The sequence below is a fragment of the Argentina silus genome (genome assembly GCF_951799395.1).
Source record: "Argentina silus genome assembly, chromosome: 1".
Taxonomy (NCBI): Eukaryota; Metazoa; Chordata; class Actinopteri; order Argentiniformes; family Argentinidae; genus Argentina; species Argentina silus.
The window spans coordinates 4,264,030-4,280,805 of NC_139655.1; the positions used below are offsets into that span (position 1 = coordinate 4,264,030).

Genomic DNA, 16,776 nt, shown 5'->3' on the forward strand with positions numbered 1-16,776 from the left:
ATGGCGTTTTTGAACCGGCATTTATGAACCGGTTGTTACTGACTATTATGAGAGCAATTTCAATGTACAGTGCCTTCGGAAAGTATTCAGACCCCTTCACTTTTTCCACATTTTGTTGTGTTATAGACTCAATTTAAAATGGATTAAATTAAAAGAATTTGCCATCAATCCACACACAATACCCCAGAATGACAAAGAGACCCTTTGCTATGACACTCTTAATATGAGCTAAAATGCAAAAATTTCATCAACAAATCATTCAATAAGTTGAATTGAGTCCATCTTAATGCAAGAATAATAGTTCATGTCATTTTGGAATTAATATCTTTGTTTTTAGAGGGTCTCTGCTTTGCATAGAATCAATTACATACTGTGTGGATCAGGTTGTCATTACAAACTGAGCAAATGGAGAGGAACAAAACTGCTCAGGAATGCGACCATGAGGCCTGGGGAGACTTACAGAAATCTACAAAGTTGAATGGTGGAGAGGAAAAAGCACAGTTGATGGGACAACATCATCTCAGTCACTACAAAATTGGTCTATAACCAAGTGGCCAAAAATAATCCCTTAATGGAAACTAATCTATCTCATATCCATAATTGTGTTTGCAACAATTAATTCAAGTGATACAGCAAAGAAAGTGGCTGGAAATGTGTTCATTTGGTTTTACTACAAAGCATTAAGTTTGGTGCAAATCCAGCACATGCAATGCAGTTTCCGCACCATCTTTCGTGTGAAGAATAGTGGTAGCTGCATCAAGTTATGGGTATGTTTGTCACTGGCAGGGACTAGGGAGTTTGTCAGGATCAAGAGAAAATTATGAAAGTGGCTGAGTTGAAAGCGACATCCTAATCTACACAGTGTGTAATTGATTCCTATGCAAATCAGAGACCCTATAAAAACAAAGATATTAATTCCAAAATGACACGAACTATTATCCTTGCATTAAGATGGACTCAATTCAACTTATTGAGTGATTTGTTGATGACATTTTTGCATTTTATCTAATTTTAAGAGTGTCATAGCAAAGGGTCTGAATACTTATGTACATGAGGTATTTCTGTATTTCAATTTTTAATAAATTTACAGAAATTTCCAAAAACGTGTTTTCACTTTGTCATTCTGGGGTATTGTGTGTGGATTGATGGCAAATTCTTTCAATTTAATCCATTTTAAATTGAGTCTATAACACAACAAAATGTGGAAAAAGTGAAGGAGTCTGAATACTTTCCGAAGGCACTGTATCATCCAGTGTTGGAAGTCTAAAACAGAACTCATGGAATATGATACGATAGGCAAGCTCAATGCCAGGAAAATAGCCTTGTGCCATAAAAAGGTGCTAACTATACTGGACGGGATCTTCTTTAGTAGAGGAACCCTATGTAGTCAGTGAGGTTGCAGAACAGACTGAATTCAATATTTGCTTTCATGCTCATCCTGGTTACAGACAAGACAAGGTACTGTAGATGGAAAGCTGAGACCAGTCTTCTATGCCCAGAAACAATCCCGCTGCCCCTTTGCCCTAGAGACAGTTGATAAGAAAGATGGTGGTCATAGCTCCACCAGGATATGTGGAATCTTCTATATTGCATGTTGAATGTATGCCTAAACAAATCTTTTAGATCTACATACGCACATGTCTAGGGCATAGGGGCAAGGGGGTTGTTCCTCTTGCTCTGACCCCAGGGGAATAAAGGCGCCGTAGTGGCCATATTCCAGATGGCGGTGCAGGGGGGAGATTCTTTGGGACCAGGTCACACCCACCAAAAATAGGAATGGAAGATCAACCATCCCCGGCCTCTGCTGGCACCCCTCCATCACCACCGCCAGGCCTCTGTGGTTGACTTCAGGATGGAGCACGGTCTGCTCACTGGCAAACACCGGATGTGCTATTGCAATATATCCAAATAGCAGCGTTTGGTGTTGTTTCCCCTTGTTAGGGTTAGGATTAGTGTGTGAGTTAATGTGTGTGTCGGTGGGGGATGGGTGTTTGTGGTGGCAGTGCAGAGTGCGCAAACTGAATATTCAGGGCCTTACAGAGCTCAGGCGGAGATCAAACAATGGACCATCATCAATCTCTGTCAGTGTCCACAGGGACGGGAGGAGGTCAGAGGCTCTGTCCCCTTGTGGGGTGCAGGGAGGCAAGGGGAGGTGTGTGTGTGTGTGTGTGTGTGAGTGTCAATGCGGGCACAAAAACAGCCACTCACAACTGAGCCAGAGCAAATGTCATTGTCTTTGAGAACAGCACCCTCAATGCTAGATTGTTGTTCATGTCACAGGACAGCATATGTTTTCAGCAACACTGCAGTAACATATGGCTCTTAGGCAAATGGGATCTGAAGTTACAAGTCTTATTGTCAGCATCCTCTTTCAGCCTGTTTCAGTTTCGATTAAGCCTCAAATGTAGAACCACAAGATGATCTTTTCTCAGTCAGTCTGTTTTGTCTGTGAGATTGTTCTGTTTAATGCGGAACTGTGTCATAGGTGTTGTTTTAGTAATTACATTGCTAAAATAACAAATAATAATAACAAATTACATTTCAAGAGATAAATGACTACACTTTAAATGGGTACCAAATAATCAACATAAGGTCACAAATACAGTTTAACATATTGAGTTTATTTATGATAGCAGTGATTATTAGGCCTACCTCGGGCATTGGAGACAGACCAACCATTGATAACACTTAAGACACTCCGTAGCTTTGGTAGAACATCGTGATGTTTTAATGAGATAACAATCATTATTTTCCTCGTGTTCTCGTGACTAATTGTTCGAATCTATTATGGAGCATGCCTTTTACATGTACATTTACATTTATGGCATTTAGCAGACGCCTTTATCCAAAGCGACTTACAACAAATACATTTGTTTAAGTAAATGAATCATCTGACCATCAGTCATCATAAGAAAAAGTAACCTGTGGTAGGACCAGGGGCCATAGGCAGTCACAATGCATTCATGCACCCAATCAACCGAATAGCATGGTATTTTTTTTAGGAACTGAAATTACTTTTTTTCTGAGTGAAATTGGCAATTAGGATACAGTACGTGTTTATCTCCAATGTGCCCTATTCAAATAAGAGTAGTTTAAGGTAATTATATGACATTTAATGGAACAATGATTGATTGTGGTAATAATATGTAGCTAACTTTATCTCATGTTACCAAGGTGGACGTCTCCTCCACTTCGAACTGCCTTCATTTGACCATTTGTTCGTTCCTTTTTTGTCATCATGCAAATTGAAACACTTCATTCAGTAAGCTTGTTATAAAAAAGCTATACAAAAGATCACCACCGCACACATGCTTTAATCGAGATACTTCAGTCTCGCCCAGTCACAAGAATGTAGCAAATTCAGAATTGTGTGATCTGTCAATGAATGTTTTTACCACCGCACCAGAAGGCTTGCTTCGCCTGGGCGGGGTGTGGTAGCAGTCCCAGCCAATCAGGCGGTTTTTTTTTTTTTTGCTCTGCCACGGACTAGCGAAAGAGAAGTTCAGACAGGCAGTCTGGAGTAAGTCTGAACCACGATGGATGCAATACCATGTTGTCTCATATTAATAGTCCTATTCTTTGGGACTAGGATTCAAGAAAATTATGGTAAGTAAACAAGATTGTGTTCGGGCAATTGTCTCTTTCTATCACTATGTTCTGATCCCGAAGTTTTGATCTCGGGGCTTCTGTTGTTGCTCTTTGTTCCAAGAAGAGCCAGCCCTGAAGACTCGAGTCTTTTCAAAGATGGCGCAGGTCAGAGCGATCCGCGCTGTCAGTGGAATGTTTATTGTTGAGGGACTGTCTCTGTGAAAAAAAAAAGAGTAAAAAAAGAGCTAGAGAAAATAGCTAAAGTCACATGTACATAATGGGGCTCCTGGGCTTAACCCAGGATCATAGCGGTATCCACTCTGGCCAAGTCATTTGCAACGTGCTGTAAACACTGACTGACTGATAAGTATTCCTCAGCGCAAATACAAAGTTGGCATCCCGCTCAGGTGATGTTTTATATCTTTTTTAACAACCGTCCGACCGATCATTAATATATCTTTCTGGACAATGACCGAGAGTAGCAAGAGTTTTGGGCTGAACTTTCCTGCAATGATACTTGCAACAGCTAGATGTGTTGCAATTCTCTCCATGGCTTTTTTGTGTTTCGTTCCATCTTTCATGATAGATCTGATGGATCATTCCTTGGCAGATCATGATGTAGCTAAATCGAGCACCTGCCAGCTAGCGGCTTGCTATCTAGGCTACATGTATGGCTTAAAGGTTACTCGGATACCACCCTTGTTAGTGCATGCTAGCAGAATAGTCAGCCTATAGCTACGATGTAACACGGTAGTCGATTTCAGTTATTTCATAGTGTTTACGAATGCTTCATCAAAATTAGGAAGGCTTGCAGTAGCTCACTAGCTGTCTATAGATAGTTCAACGTGTGTGAGCTATCTTCCAACATAATTTGACAGCCACGCAGCCAGCTAATTGAACACCGTTGGAAACAACAACACCCCCAACAAAGACCTGGACTTCCAAATGCTTAGCGTATCAACTAATGTTTCCCAGTGATGCTGATGGTCTTGTGTGCATTTCATGAAAGCCGTCTCTGCCTAGCATGTGTGTTCATATTTGACACGTCGTTGCGAGTCTTTTGATTTTCATTACATTAGCTTTACATTTTGCCTCTTTGCGTTGCAAGAGAGTGACGGCTGTGTTCTTTGTCTGCACGTCAATTTGTGCTCAACACAATTTATGTGAATCAGAAGATAAACCACAGATTTTCCTGCTGGTTTGGAATCTCAGGATGTTTCTTTGTGTGACATTCCTTTGTGTGTGGCTCTATAGAGACTAGATGGATGCGCGAGAGTCAATGCAAACCATCCATAGCAGTATCTCACAGCGTTTTCATGATGACGTAAAGGCATTACCGTTGCAATCAAACCGTAACCACACACACACGTTTATCCTGCATCCTTAAATAACGGTATCAATTTAATTACGCTAGCTTGGCCAAATGGATATGTTGACTTAGAGTGCTTTTTTTCCTAGGGAAATAGGGTGGACATGCCCTGGTTACGTTGGAGCAGAAACGAAGCAGGATAATTTGCATCAGAATGTAATGGGATCAATAACCTTGATGCCTATAATCCCGTGGCAGAAAGAGCAGGCCACTTACTCGGATTGAAGGTGCTGGATGTGTGGTTGGCTTTTTGCACTCAAGATTAGCGTCCAGTATCTGTCTTCCTTAGGGATTTTCTGTAAGGTAGGGCGAACAATAGCCACACTAGAATCTCATTCTGTCTAGTTATTAGGTAAAGTATGATCCAATCATGAATTGAATCAGACAATTAGGCTATGTGACAATTTATCAGATGACACAACTGCTGTTTGTATGGGTCTTTTCTGAACAGAGGATCTAGGCCTAGCCCTTGAGACTCTGGACCTCAGTTTCATCACCTTAAGTCACATGCAATGAGACAGTTGTGACAATAGCTGTCTATTTCACCTCATCTGTGGAGACAGCTGGCGACCTTTGCATCTTCTCTGTGACCTTTGAAATCCTCATTACTGTCCAGCACAGGGCTCCTGTGGTGCTCACTACACTCTTGAGATCCTGCAAGGCGAGCCTCCACCCCTCCTATTAGGATAGAAGAAATGCCTTATTTGCTTATTGCCTAAAACACATTGTGTGCTTTGTTCCCTGCAGGCTGCAGAAAAACAGCCTGTTTTTCGTGGAGGAAATAAAACATGTGCAGCTTAGTCCTAGTGACATCTCTAGGGTGCAAGTGAAACCATATCTAAATCTCTGACCTCTTCTGCCATGTCGACTCGGCATCAGAATGTCAAGAGGGAATAAACTCCAGGCTGTGAATTTCATGGAACAGAGAGAGGTGTAAGAAGCAGTCACATCCATAACCGTTTCCTCCCCTTGAGCAATCTCACCCCTTCCCTCCCCTCTCTCTGATCCTCTATGAACAATAATATGCCCCCCCCCCCACACACACACACAGAGTCCCCTAGTCAAAGGGGGGTGTTTTGCTATGTGGTCAATACAGTAACTCTGCCTTTTGGTCAGAGGAATCCGAAGCATCTGAGTGACCCTGAACTGCCTGTTGTCCTGGCTTAAGGAACCACAACTAATTTGAGAAGTTGTATTTGTGCCAGCTATGATTGGATTCAGAAGCACTGATGCGTTCTCAAACTGGCCCCGCTTTCGGCGGGATCGAGAATTCTGCTGCGATTGTTGCTTTTTTAAAGAAAAGAGTGAGAGCGAGAGGGAGAGAACAGACTAGACCTATTATCTGCATCGGATTTTCTATTAGTCACTGTTTTTTCCCTCTTTGCTCTTATCCCTCCTGATTATTTTTTAAAATTTATTTATTTACTTTTTCTTTTGTCTGTGTGAGAGCTATGAGTATCCTTTCTCTGAGAATCTCAGTTCAAAGGCTCCGACAGTTCTGCCTAATAGTCCTTCCTCAAAGCAAATTGCTAAATTCCAAATAAATGTTTCTGTTCCAAGCAATTAGGCTACACTTCCTGTCGCTTTTCAGTAGTTTCTATCTCTTTCTACCACTGGACTTGGCCTAAATCAATGGACACATTCATTGCTTTTATGCCATTATCCAATTATCTGCTGAATATTTCTGAAGTAATTTTGTATAAGTGCCTTTCTCAAGGGCAGAAAATCAGTACCCCCGGTCCCCTCCCTGTCCCCATTAGTGTGAACCAGTGCCCCTTTCTAGCAAATAAAACAATGCCCATCATGGAGGAAAGGGGTGAATATTACACCCACACACGCACAGCCTGAACTTTCTGGCCGAAGAGTTAGATAGATAGATTCTTCACAGAGACTGATTGGAGATTGGCCTGTATGGCCGACTAAAAACAATTCGCTTTTGGTCACACTTTACATTACGTTGCCTCTATACCTGTGTAGTAACATCACATGCTTTCACATAGTAGTCCTATTTGATGTTTTTTATTTGCATTGGTGATGGATATGTTATTAGGCCCACACAAATGGAATAACAACTGTTGCTATTCCACAGTGCAATAAACAAACAGCTCAGCTCCATGTTGTCTACATGGTAATTACCTTGGCCTTGTTACTGTCACACAATGTGAACAATATTGTTACTTACTACAATACAGTAATATGCCCTAACAGCCCGAGCAGCAATGTAAAGTGTTACTGAAATGTAATTATTTAACTTATGGGAGATCAGTACACAATGAATGAATAGCATGTTTTTTAAATTTTCTTACACTGGTGGGAGATCAGTTTGTGTGTAACTGCACACAGCCCCTTGAGTCTGTGCTTTCTGAAGACTCTCTGACAAGAGATTACAGGATGATTAATGATGTCCCTGTGTGGATTAAAACCAACTGTTTTCTCAATTTTCAAAACTGTCAAATGTGTTTATAAACACGCCGCATTAACAGTAGCTCCACAACAACGCAGAACGGGTAGCTCGATATCACATTTCTCAGATGATTGAAAAAGCCCTTTGCTGAAAACTTTCAATTTAAATGGGCCTAGTTGTTTTCCCCCAGAACTCCTTTTTCCCTTGTTCCTTGTTCCTGTGACTCACTTTTCTTTTCTTTTTTATTCTTTTTTTTTTTTTTTTTTTTTTTTTCAACCTGAAGTAACCTCAGTCTGGGTGCTGTTCAGGAGAATGTGTGCTTGGCCAGTGTGTGGCAAGAGAGCCATTTGGTTAATGGCTGAAACTGGAATGCAGCTTTGTTGTTTTTTTACTGGTGCAGTCAGTCAGGCAGTCCACTCTTTGAGCTGGCTGCATCAAACAGTGTGCCCTCCCTCCCTCCCTCCCTCCTTCCTCTTCCCTCTCTCTGGCCGGGCTTCAGAAGGGCAGGTTTATGACCACACCGTGTGCTCTCGAGGCTGCTAACATGGTGCACTGGGTATTTATAAAGAACACTCAGTCATGTGCTCTCTGACACACCAGCAATTAGTAATGCCACAGGCAAAGAGAGGGACGAAAAAAGTTATCACTTAGGCCTTAGTGTTCCTTAGTGTGTGTGTGTCACGTCTTTTTTATAGAAAGGCCCTACTGTATGTGCTGTTCCCCTATTCATTATGCCATGGTCCTACCGTGAGCTGTTTTGTGGGTTTTGTGGGCTCTTCTCTTTTGCGAAAATATCACTTGCGAACAGACTGTGGCATCTCTCCTTGAGTCGGAGTAGCATCTGTGGAGATGGTGCTGAAGGTCCCTGGTGGAACAGCTGCTATCAGCGGGAAACGCTTTCTCTTAAATCAACCTGATGCATATTCATAAAGGGACTCGCTCAGCCATTCTCCATGTTTATTGAAAGTCCTCGAACTGGGAATTTTCCAACAACCGTTTACTCACCGTTTTGTGGCTTTCTATGCCCATGAGGAGAAGAACACCACCAGCCCTTTTAGGCTATTTTGACATTTAAGTTTTTAGCCCTTTCTGTGTAATATTCGTAACTAAATCATGCATAGCCTTGTAATGGCTGTTGCAGACATTTGCTGTGACATGTAGACATGATTGAGAGAAATCAATAATTTGTCAAATGCTTATTTTTTTTACTTACATTTTTAGTTAGAGAAACCAAAACATCCCAAGCTTAGGTTTGGCTTCAGCAACCAAACAAAGACGTGATGTATTTTGACCAGGCTGAGAGGGGGAGGTTCTGGTCCGTGGCGAGGGTTTGGGAGGACGATACCTCTATGTCCCCCCTCAACCATCCCCCACATCTGGTGTGGACAAAGGCCTTGCCTTAATGGAGAGGACAGGGGGAGGGCCAGGGAGGAGGGCAGGTCGTGACCTATGGAAATGACTTTTGGGGAAGCTGTGCCTCCTGGGTACACACTGGGGAACACACTGCCTGATTTAAGGAGCTCAGTGGGGGCAGGGGGACTGTGTGTGTGTGTGTGTGTGTGTGAGATCATGGCAGACACGTGAGCGCGTCCCTCTCCATGTGATATCTACGCTGTGCCACACAGAGATTTTTCAAGGTAACGAAGTACAGGGAGCCAGCAGGGTTTGGCGGTTGCTAGGAGACGGGAGTAATTAATTCCGCTGCACATTAAGGTGAGCGCAAACCCGAGAAGGGGGAGCACATTGATGACGGACCCACGTGACTCCCCACCCCTTTTCATCCATAACCTCACCCTGCCACTCCCCACCCCTTTTCATCCATAACCTCACCCTGCCACTCCCCACCCCTTTTCATCCATAACCTCACCCTGCCACTCCCCACCCCTTTTCATCCATAACCTCACCCCGCCACTCCTCACCCTCTGCCGCTCATACTCCCGGCCTCGAGAGTAATGCGAATTGCCCCAAAAGTCTGAATGGCCTGGGGCAAAGCGCAGGCAAACACAGTTAGTCTTCCCCGGTAGAGCGTTAATGTGAATGTAGAATGTGTGTGGAACAGTGGCATTTTGTAAGAAAAAATAATGAACACGTAGAAGAGAAGAGGGTTGAGGTGAGGACAGGTAAAGTTGAACTGGGATCATTAAACGTGCAGAAAAAGTGGCCTCAACTGGGCGCCAAGCCCACCTCATCTTGTCTCCCTCTGCTTTGTGTACTGTAAAACAAAGTCGTAAGTCACGTGTTCTCTGCCGTGTGCTGGAGACTAGTTATGGTGTGAGGTGTAAGGGTCAAGGAGAAGCTGCAAGCCAAAGCCCCCCCCCTCAGAATTCATAGTTATGTGCTTACATTTAATTAGCATTGTGTTTTTTGGAGGGGATATTAGTTTAGAAAGTGTTGAAAAGCAGCTAGAGCTAGAAAAACAACCTTTTTTTTATTGAAGCTCATCATTGTTAAAAAAGAAAAGAAAAGAAAAAGATCTCCCATCTACAGGGAAATCATTTCTATTTCGAAGTGCTTGAAAGGTACGAGCCTCAGCTTTTCACTTGATTGGATCCTCGTCTCTTATGCAAAGAAATAACACTTCTTCCGGTGTCAGCCTAATCACGTCGTGATTTCGCCCTCTCTTCACATCACCGAATCTCCTTGTAGTTATGGCACTTGGAATAAAATATAGATTTATTAGCAGGAGAGAACTCTCAGCCCCAGGCGAACATTGTTTCAAGTATATAGCGAGCTGAACTGAAGTAGGCCATGCATAACTTTGAGCTCATCGGGACACAGGTCTGTCTCATTCATTGCTCTTCGCTAGGGAGGCCTCTAGCTTAACTTTTTATACGAAACGTTTTAGTGCAGCGGCAAATAGACATTGTTTGTCTGAGGTTAAAGAGGGGTTATTGCAGCAGGTTACTGTGTAATTATCCACTGCAAATAGAGCTGTAGTTGCATGATGGAGAATAAAACTCTGAATGACATGCTGTTGAAAATCTTGCACGTCATTATTTGTGGCAATAATAGTTAGACGGTTACATAAGAGCATGTCCACCGTGTTGTGCACAAACAGGGCAGGGCTCTGCGCAGTCATCTATAGACTATGGAGAAACCAGCATCCTTGGACTCCTACTAGAGCTGTAGGTCATATGGATAAAACCACTTATGGTTTCTCGTATTGAAAGGGGGGCTGGCATTATTATATCGATTTGGTCACCCATCCCACATTCGAGGAAAACATTGATCTGTTTAAGAAAAGGTTGTGTGTGGCTTTAAAGAATGGATGCAGATGTCTGTCCCTGAACACTGTGTGCACACGAGGCCTTAGCGTTGCGTTGCCGTATGTTGTTGAGGAAACACCTGGCTGGCGGTGTTGCAACGCGGTAAACCAGAGGATGAGACGTGAAACTAAAAGACGAAGTTGAGTTTCACGTTCAGCCTTGAACCAGTCCTGACTATTCAGCCTTGAACCAGTCCTGACTATTCAGCCTTGAACCAGTCCTGACTATTCAGCCTTGAACCAGTCCTGACTATTCAGCCTTGAACCAGTCCTGACTATTCAGCCTTGAACCAGTCCTGACTATTCAGCAAAACCATGAAACCAGAACTGATGTTGTTTCTCTCCAGCGAATTTCTTTAGTGACGTGATCGTGGGACTAGCGAAGGAGTTTTGAAGTTGAGGGTGAAGTAGCATAGGCAAGCCAGTCACATTTCATATGAAACGAAACGGATGCTCACCATGCCATTACAACAACAGTGCATCTAAATGCTTCTAATAATACAAATATGTCGTTTTTCGCGGTCGCATAAAACCATGGCTGAAAAAAACTGTCTTTCGATCTTTTTCAGTGGTTTGCGAAAATCCAAAGCATGCCCAGGACACCCCAATACAACGCAGAGATACAGGCTGCGTTGATGCCTCGGTGCAGGTCGCCCCGTTGGAACGAATGACCTCCGTCACGACACAGTCCGTTTTGCCGCTATGGTGTGCATTTAGCGGAATACTCCGTGCGTTTGGATGTGGTTCTGCAGGCGTAGCATAATTGTGTAATCACCGAAATGACAGTGATGAGACAAGTGATATGGAAATGTTGTTGGTTTATTGCCTAGGTACTGTAGCTCTTCTCTCTACTCTGCTCTCTCCGTTGCTGCATAGCTCTTCTCCGCTCTTCTCCGCTCCTCTCCGCTGTTGAATGCAGGGTAATTTAATTATTGCATTAGAGGTTACTGCCACAGGCTCCGAAGATGTGAAATCCAATTGCCATTGATTTCTGAAATCTGAGACCATTGTCTTGTGCCATTTTTTTTTTTGCCTGTGCGCCAGGGTATTAGATTAAGCTTGTTTCTTCCTTTTCATTTGCAGGTCTCTCTAGGGGCTAGTTGTTGCAGCAGCCACTTGAAGCCTGGCCCTGGCAATCTCTCCTCCTCTTCTCTCCTCTCCTCTCCGCCTGACAAAAAGAATGGCTCATAGTTGTAATCAGATTATGCTCTGTGAAATTAAGTTAATTGAAGACATTAGATTACTTCAGTGACTCCAGATTATATGGCTCTCAAAAATGCCAGTGTGATTCTGTTGAACCCAGGGCGCTCTTGACCACAAGTTGTTTCATTCAGATGAACCATCTGCTGCAGCGTTGTGCTCTCTGAATGATTAGGATCATTATCAGGCTGTTCAGTGTGACATAAACCCACAACAAACGTGGCTTTTCTTAACCTTCTCTGGCATAGTGCTGTCAGTGTTGTGTTGGAAGGACTTTTTTCTTTTTTCTTTTGTATTTCAAAAAAAGATATCTTTTGATGCTTTTAGTTTGAGGAGTGAGCCAATGCTGCCTGTCAGTTTGTAGTCTTTGTACAGAAATGTGATGGGATAGTTTTCTCCAACATTTTCATGGGCTGTCTGCCTACCCAGCCCATGAGTGCGTCTTGGTAGTCTGACGTGGCTTCCTCTCCTCATCGCCTCTTCTTCCACCCGTCTGAAAACACGGTTGGAGTGAAGGCGATAGAGGGTGCTGGTGGTTTGCTCGAACCAGTCTAGTTCTCCATCAATGCAGATGAAGGAAAGGATACAGGGAGAGTAGACCACACTAGGTTATTGAGATTCACCCCATGTTGATGTGCCCTGTTGCCAGGTCTTGGAACCAGAGGGAGGAGGCCCACTTTGTGTGTGTGTGTGTGTGTGTGTGTGTGTGTGTGTGTGTGTGTGTGTGTGTGCGTGTGTCCAACCGACCTTGCCCTTTTGGATACATGTCATCTGTCCACTCCATTTGGGCAGCAGCACCAGGCAGACTTCTCAGTTTGCTGACCCCTGTCCAAAAATAGGTTTGGCTTTGGGGATTGCAGTCCTACCCGAGCCCAGCCATGTCGGCCTTGTCCTCCGCACCAAGCTCTGACCATGCCAGCCCTCCCAAATACACCCACACCCACCCCTTCTCTCTCTCTCTCTCTCTCATGGGCCGGGGGTTGCTAACTGTTTACTTTCTGCCCTGATGTCCTAGGCAGTCGGTCGCCAGCCACTGGCAGGCTGCACTCTCTGGGTCAAGGCCCAGTATGCTTTTAGCCTCGGTCTTTGTCACTAGACCAGGGGTGCGTTCAGGAGGCATGCAACAGGAGACCATGTTTCAAACCCTCTCTTCCCACAGTATGCACTCGGTCAGTCCCCCTCCCAGTTTACAAAGGGTAGGATTTCTGTAAGAAATGGTTGGATACTCTACTGATGTCTCTACCTCAAGCAGGCGTTTTGAACAAATGAGGGGGGAGGGAACAAGTGCAAAACCTGGAGAAGAATGGGTAGAGACCTGGAATGCAGGTGTACCCCCTGTGTACTGGGCCTGTATTGGATGACTGTTGTCCTCTCCAGAGTAGTTACAGAGTGGAGAGTGGAGACTGAGTGAGCTGTCCTCAGTGTGCCAGCTTGCTCTGGAAGTGTTATGAACACCGCAGCTCTCTTTCTCCCCTCTCTCTCTCTCTCTCCCCTCCCTCTCTCTCTCCCTCTCTCTCTCTCTCTCTCTCTCTCTCTCTCTGATAGATGATGTGTTTTTTCCGCCCAGGCGCACCAGGAGAAGCTGTCTTCTCTCTTGGGAAAGTAGATCCCAGTGATGCCTCGCTAGCTGCCTTATTGGCAATGTAAAACCTGCATTTCCGCTAGACAAAATATCCTCTCCCAGTCATCAATAAGCGATTGTGTGTGTGTGTGTGTGTGACTTGCCTGTTTGGGCCGTGTCCCTGATTTCGAGGGCAGGCATGCGGGAGGCCGGTGAGCTGAATGGTAAAGCGACGTGCCACCACTTTTCACAGCAGAATAACTGCTACCACTCTACTCCAGTTTCATACACCTGGGAGGTATCCTTCTCTATTGGACGGCGTCGGACCTCCAGTGCATATAAGTAGACTGCACCACTGTGCTATGGCGGGTCTACAGGTGTGAGGCGAGAGAGAGAGAGAGTGAGGTCTGAGAGACGTCCGCCCTGAATTTTAAACCTGTCTGGAATCCATTTCAGTACAGGGACAACATAAGGGCAAGGCGGCTACGTGCAGCATGGCTGTTCTGTGTGCTGCTGTATGGTACCATTGTCAGACGCTTGGTCAGGCTCAGCAGCTCTGCAATGCAGAATGTATTTTCAGTATGTAAGCTATCATCAGCTGACATAACGCTGTTAGGCTGTGGCGCAGGACAGATTTTTCCTTCTGTTGTCATTCTCATGGTGTGATGGTGTCACCTTACCATAGTTGCCCCCCCCCCCCCCCCCCCCTTTGTTAGTCTCAATCGCCAAATACTGTATTGCACCATCTCTTATCTGTCAGAAAACACAGAATATGCCTCATTTAGAGGTTCTTGGGGGCGGGGCGGGGGGAGGGTTATTAGTTGAGTTGAGTCAACAAAGAGAGAGAGGCATGCAATTTTTTCTGAATTGGTTGATTAAGAGTCTCACAGTAACCAGACATATTGCCTCCAACGAATTAAGTAATCCTTTTCTGGATCTGGTGGTAAAAATAAGAGTTTCCGCAAATAAGACTGCTCCCTTTATAACCAATTAACGTGTGCATACCAGCCGCTCGCCGTCATAACACACCCGTATTATCACCTCATTGGTCCAAATGATTTTCAAATAGTTTCATGCTGAGGAGAAAAAAGGCTCCTCCGTTCTGTTCCTTGTTTGTTTTGCGATGCCCAGTGGATCATTGTCTGAACACTGCGTTTTGGCTGCTTTTCTGAGCCGCTTGCTTGCATTGCAAGACATTTCAATGGGGACATATTGTCAACATCTCCCCAAGACCCACAATTAGTCACTAACGTCTACAGGCTTACTGACGTTAGCCGTCTGCACTTGCTACGCTATAGAGATTTATTTATATCTATTGAGAGTTACATTTCCACCTTCATTCTGAGCCCCACCACCTACCCAAACTTGTTATTGTCTAGAGGTGTCTGTAGACCCTCCCCGGAAGATTTTTTTTTTCTTTCTCCCTTCTCAAAGTTCTCTAAAGCTGGATCCATTATTTCCAAACGTACCGCATTAGCTGGTACAGAAGTTTTGAAACTAGTAGTTGATCATTAGGCCAGCTGTGCTTCAAATACTCATACAGCTTCAGCCCAAGCTGTCTGTTTGATCCACCCACAATCCACAAGACCTTGCACATCCTTGAACAGCCTTCAAAACGTCCGTCTGGTTGTTATTCGTTTCATTTGACTAGCCAAAATACTATCCCAGTGCTGCTGCCTCAGGTAATGATTAGCAGTACTTGTCTTTTTAACTGAGACTCCTAAAGGAGAGTTAAATAACGTGTCTATCTGAGAGACTGAGAAGTAATGGGGGCAAGTAAGGATAGCTCTATTTCTACTGCTCAACTGTTTTCATTGTGGAGGAAGGGATTGTGTGGTTAATTTGCATATTATCTGCATGATACTGTATACAGCCTAGGAAAAAAACTTGTTTTCAGAATGGGCTATTAAATCCGTGCCTGGGTGTAAAATGTAAATGCCTTGGGACTCCACGGAGATTACACAGAATTAGTTTCACGCCTCTCGTTTGAGTATCGACTTCTGTCGCTTGTCTCTAGATCTACTTGTTCTCCTGCTTGTTTCGGTGTCTCTCTTGTCATTGTTACGCGAGGGGGGGGTAACAATTTAGCCCCCTAACCGCTTACTGACAGCTATGCATTGTTCGTGCGTTGGAAACCCGTGTTGTGTTTAATGGATTAAAACACTGCGGCGCGCTGGACTAGCGTAGCTGGGGCCACAAGGCTATCGCAGCACTATTAGCGTATATATTAGCGTAGCATGGTTGGGACCAATCAGGGCACGGTAGCTAATGTAACTCGCTGCCCTTTCCTGCCCCATGGTTGAGATGACCAGCAGTGCTGGTATGAGAGGCTGAAAAAGCCCCTCCTATCCTAAGTCCTGCCTCCCCCTCCCTTCCTCTCTCCCTCTCCCTCTCCCTCCCTTCCTCTCTCCCTCTCCCTCTCCCTCCCTATCTCTCTGCCCCAGCCCTGTGCCAGAAAGCATTCTCTTGGCACCGCCTCCATGCCAGCAGGGGCTCAGTGACGGAACGTGGATTTGCATATTTACACTCCGCTTCTCCCTCTCTCCCTTGTTCTTTGATTCTCACCCCCTCTTTTCCTCCCCCTTCTCCCTTGTTCAGCCAATTGAAGAAGCCCTCTTCCACCTCCCTCCCCCTCTCTCTCTCTCTCTCTCTCTCCACGATACTGTATGTGTGCCTGATCTGAATCAACCTCTCCTCTTGTTACCTCGTTTTAGACTCTTGTCAGTTCCTTCCCCTAGGTCCAACCTCCCACACTTCCCTCTACTGCAATAGCCTCGGTTACAGAGCTACTAGTTGCGAGATGTAATATTTGTCATGCCTCATAGGATCATGTCTTGCACACTCCCCCTCTCTTCCTTTTAGGCTACAGCAGGACTTCAGAGCGCCTCCAAATGGGAGGTACACACTAAGCAGTTCCGTGTAAAAGGACCCATGGGGACCAGAATGTGAAATTCATCAGAGCGTATCAAATTGGGTGTTAAATAATGCATCAAACCTCATTAATGTTCAAGTAATAGACCCCGGTCAACGAATATGAGGAGTTGTATTTCATTTTTTTAGGAAATGGTTTGACTTCTGTAAGTTTAAGAATCGTTGCCCAGTCTCCGGGTCCTTCGTGTTACCAAAAGTGCAAAATTGAGGATAATGACAAAAGTAAGAATCCTAGGTAGACCTACCAAGTACTGGTAATATAGCTTAGTATAATTTACTTAAAGTGTGATTCAGTTAATGAATGAATAAGTGATTGAAATTGGTCATTCTATTTTCAAATTGGAGTGGGTGTGTGCGTGTGCGTGCGTGCGTGTGCGTGTGAGCGCGTGTGTGTGTCTGTGTTGGTTATTATCAAGCAACCAAAGGAACAGTAGGCAAGCAGCTTATTTTCTGTAGGT

General features: G+C 44.4%; 1 protein-coding gene across 1 annotated transcript in view; it reads left to right on the top strand.

Annotated features, from left to right (window-relative positions):
• The first annotated feature begins 3,530 nt into the window (after nucleotides 1-3,530).
• The window catches only part of tgfbr1b (transforming growth factor, beta receptor 1 b), a 33,523-nt gene continuing 20,277 nt past the window's right edge, over nucleotides 3,531-16,776 (top strand). The window contains exon 1 of the mRNA XM_083668611.1: nucleotides 3,531-3,606. Coding sequence (XP_083524737.1) covers nucleotides 3,537-3,606 — 70 coding nt within the window. The 5' untranslated portion in view covers nucleotides 3,531-3,536. The remainder of the gene's footprint in view (nucleotides 3,607-16,776) is intronic.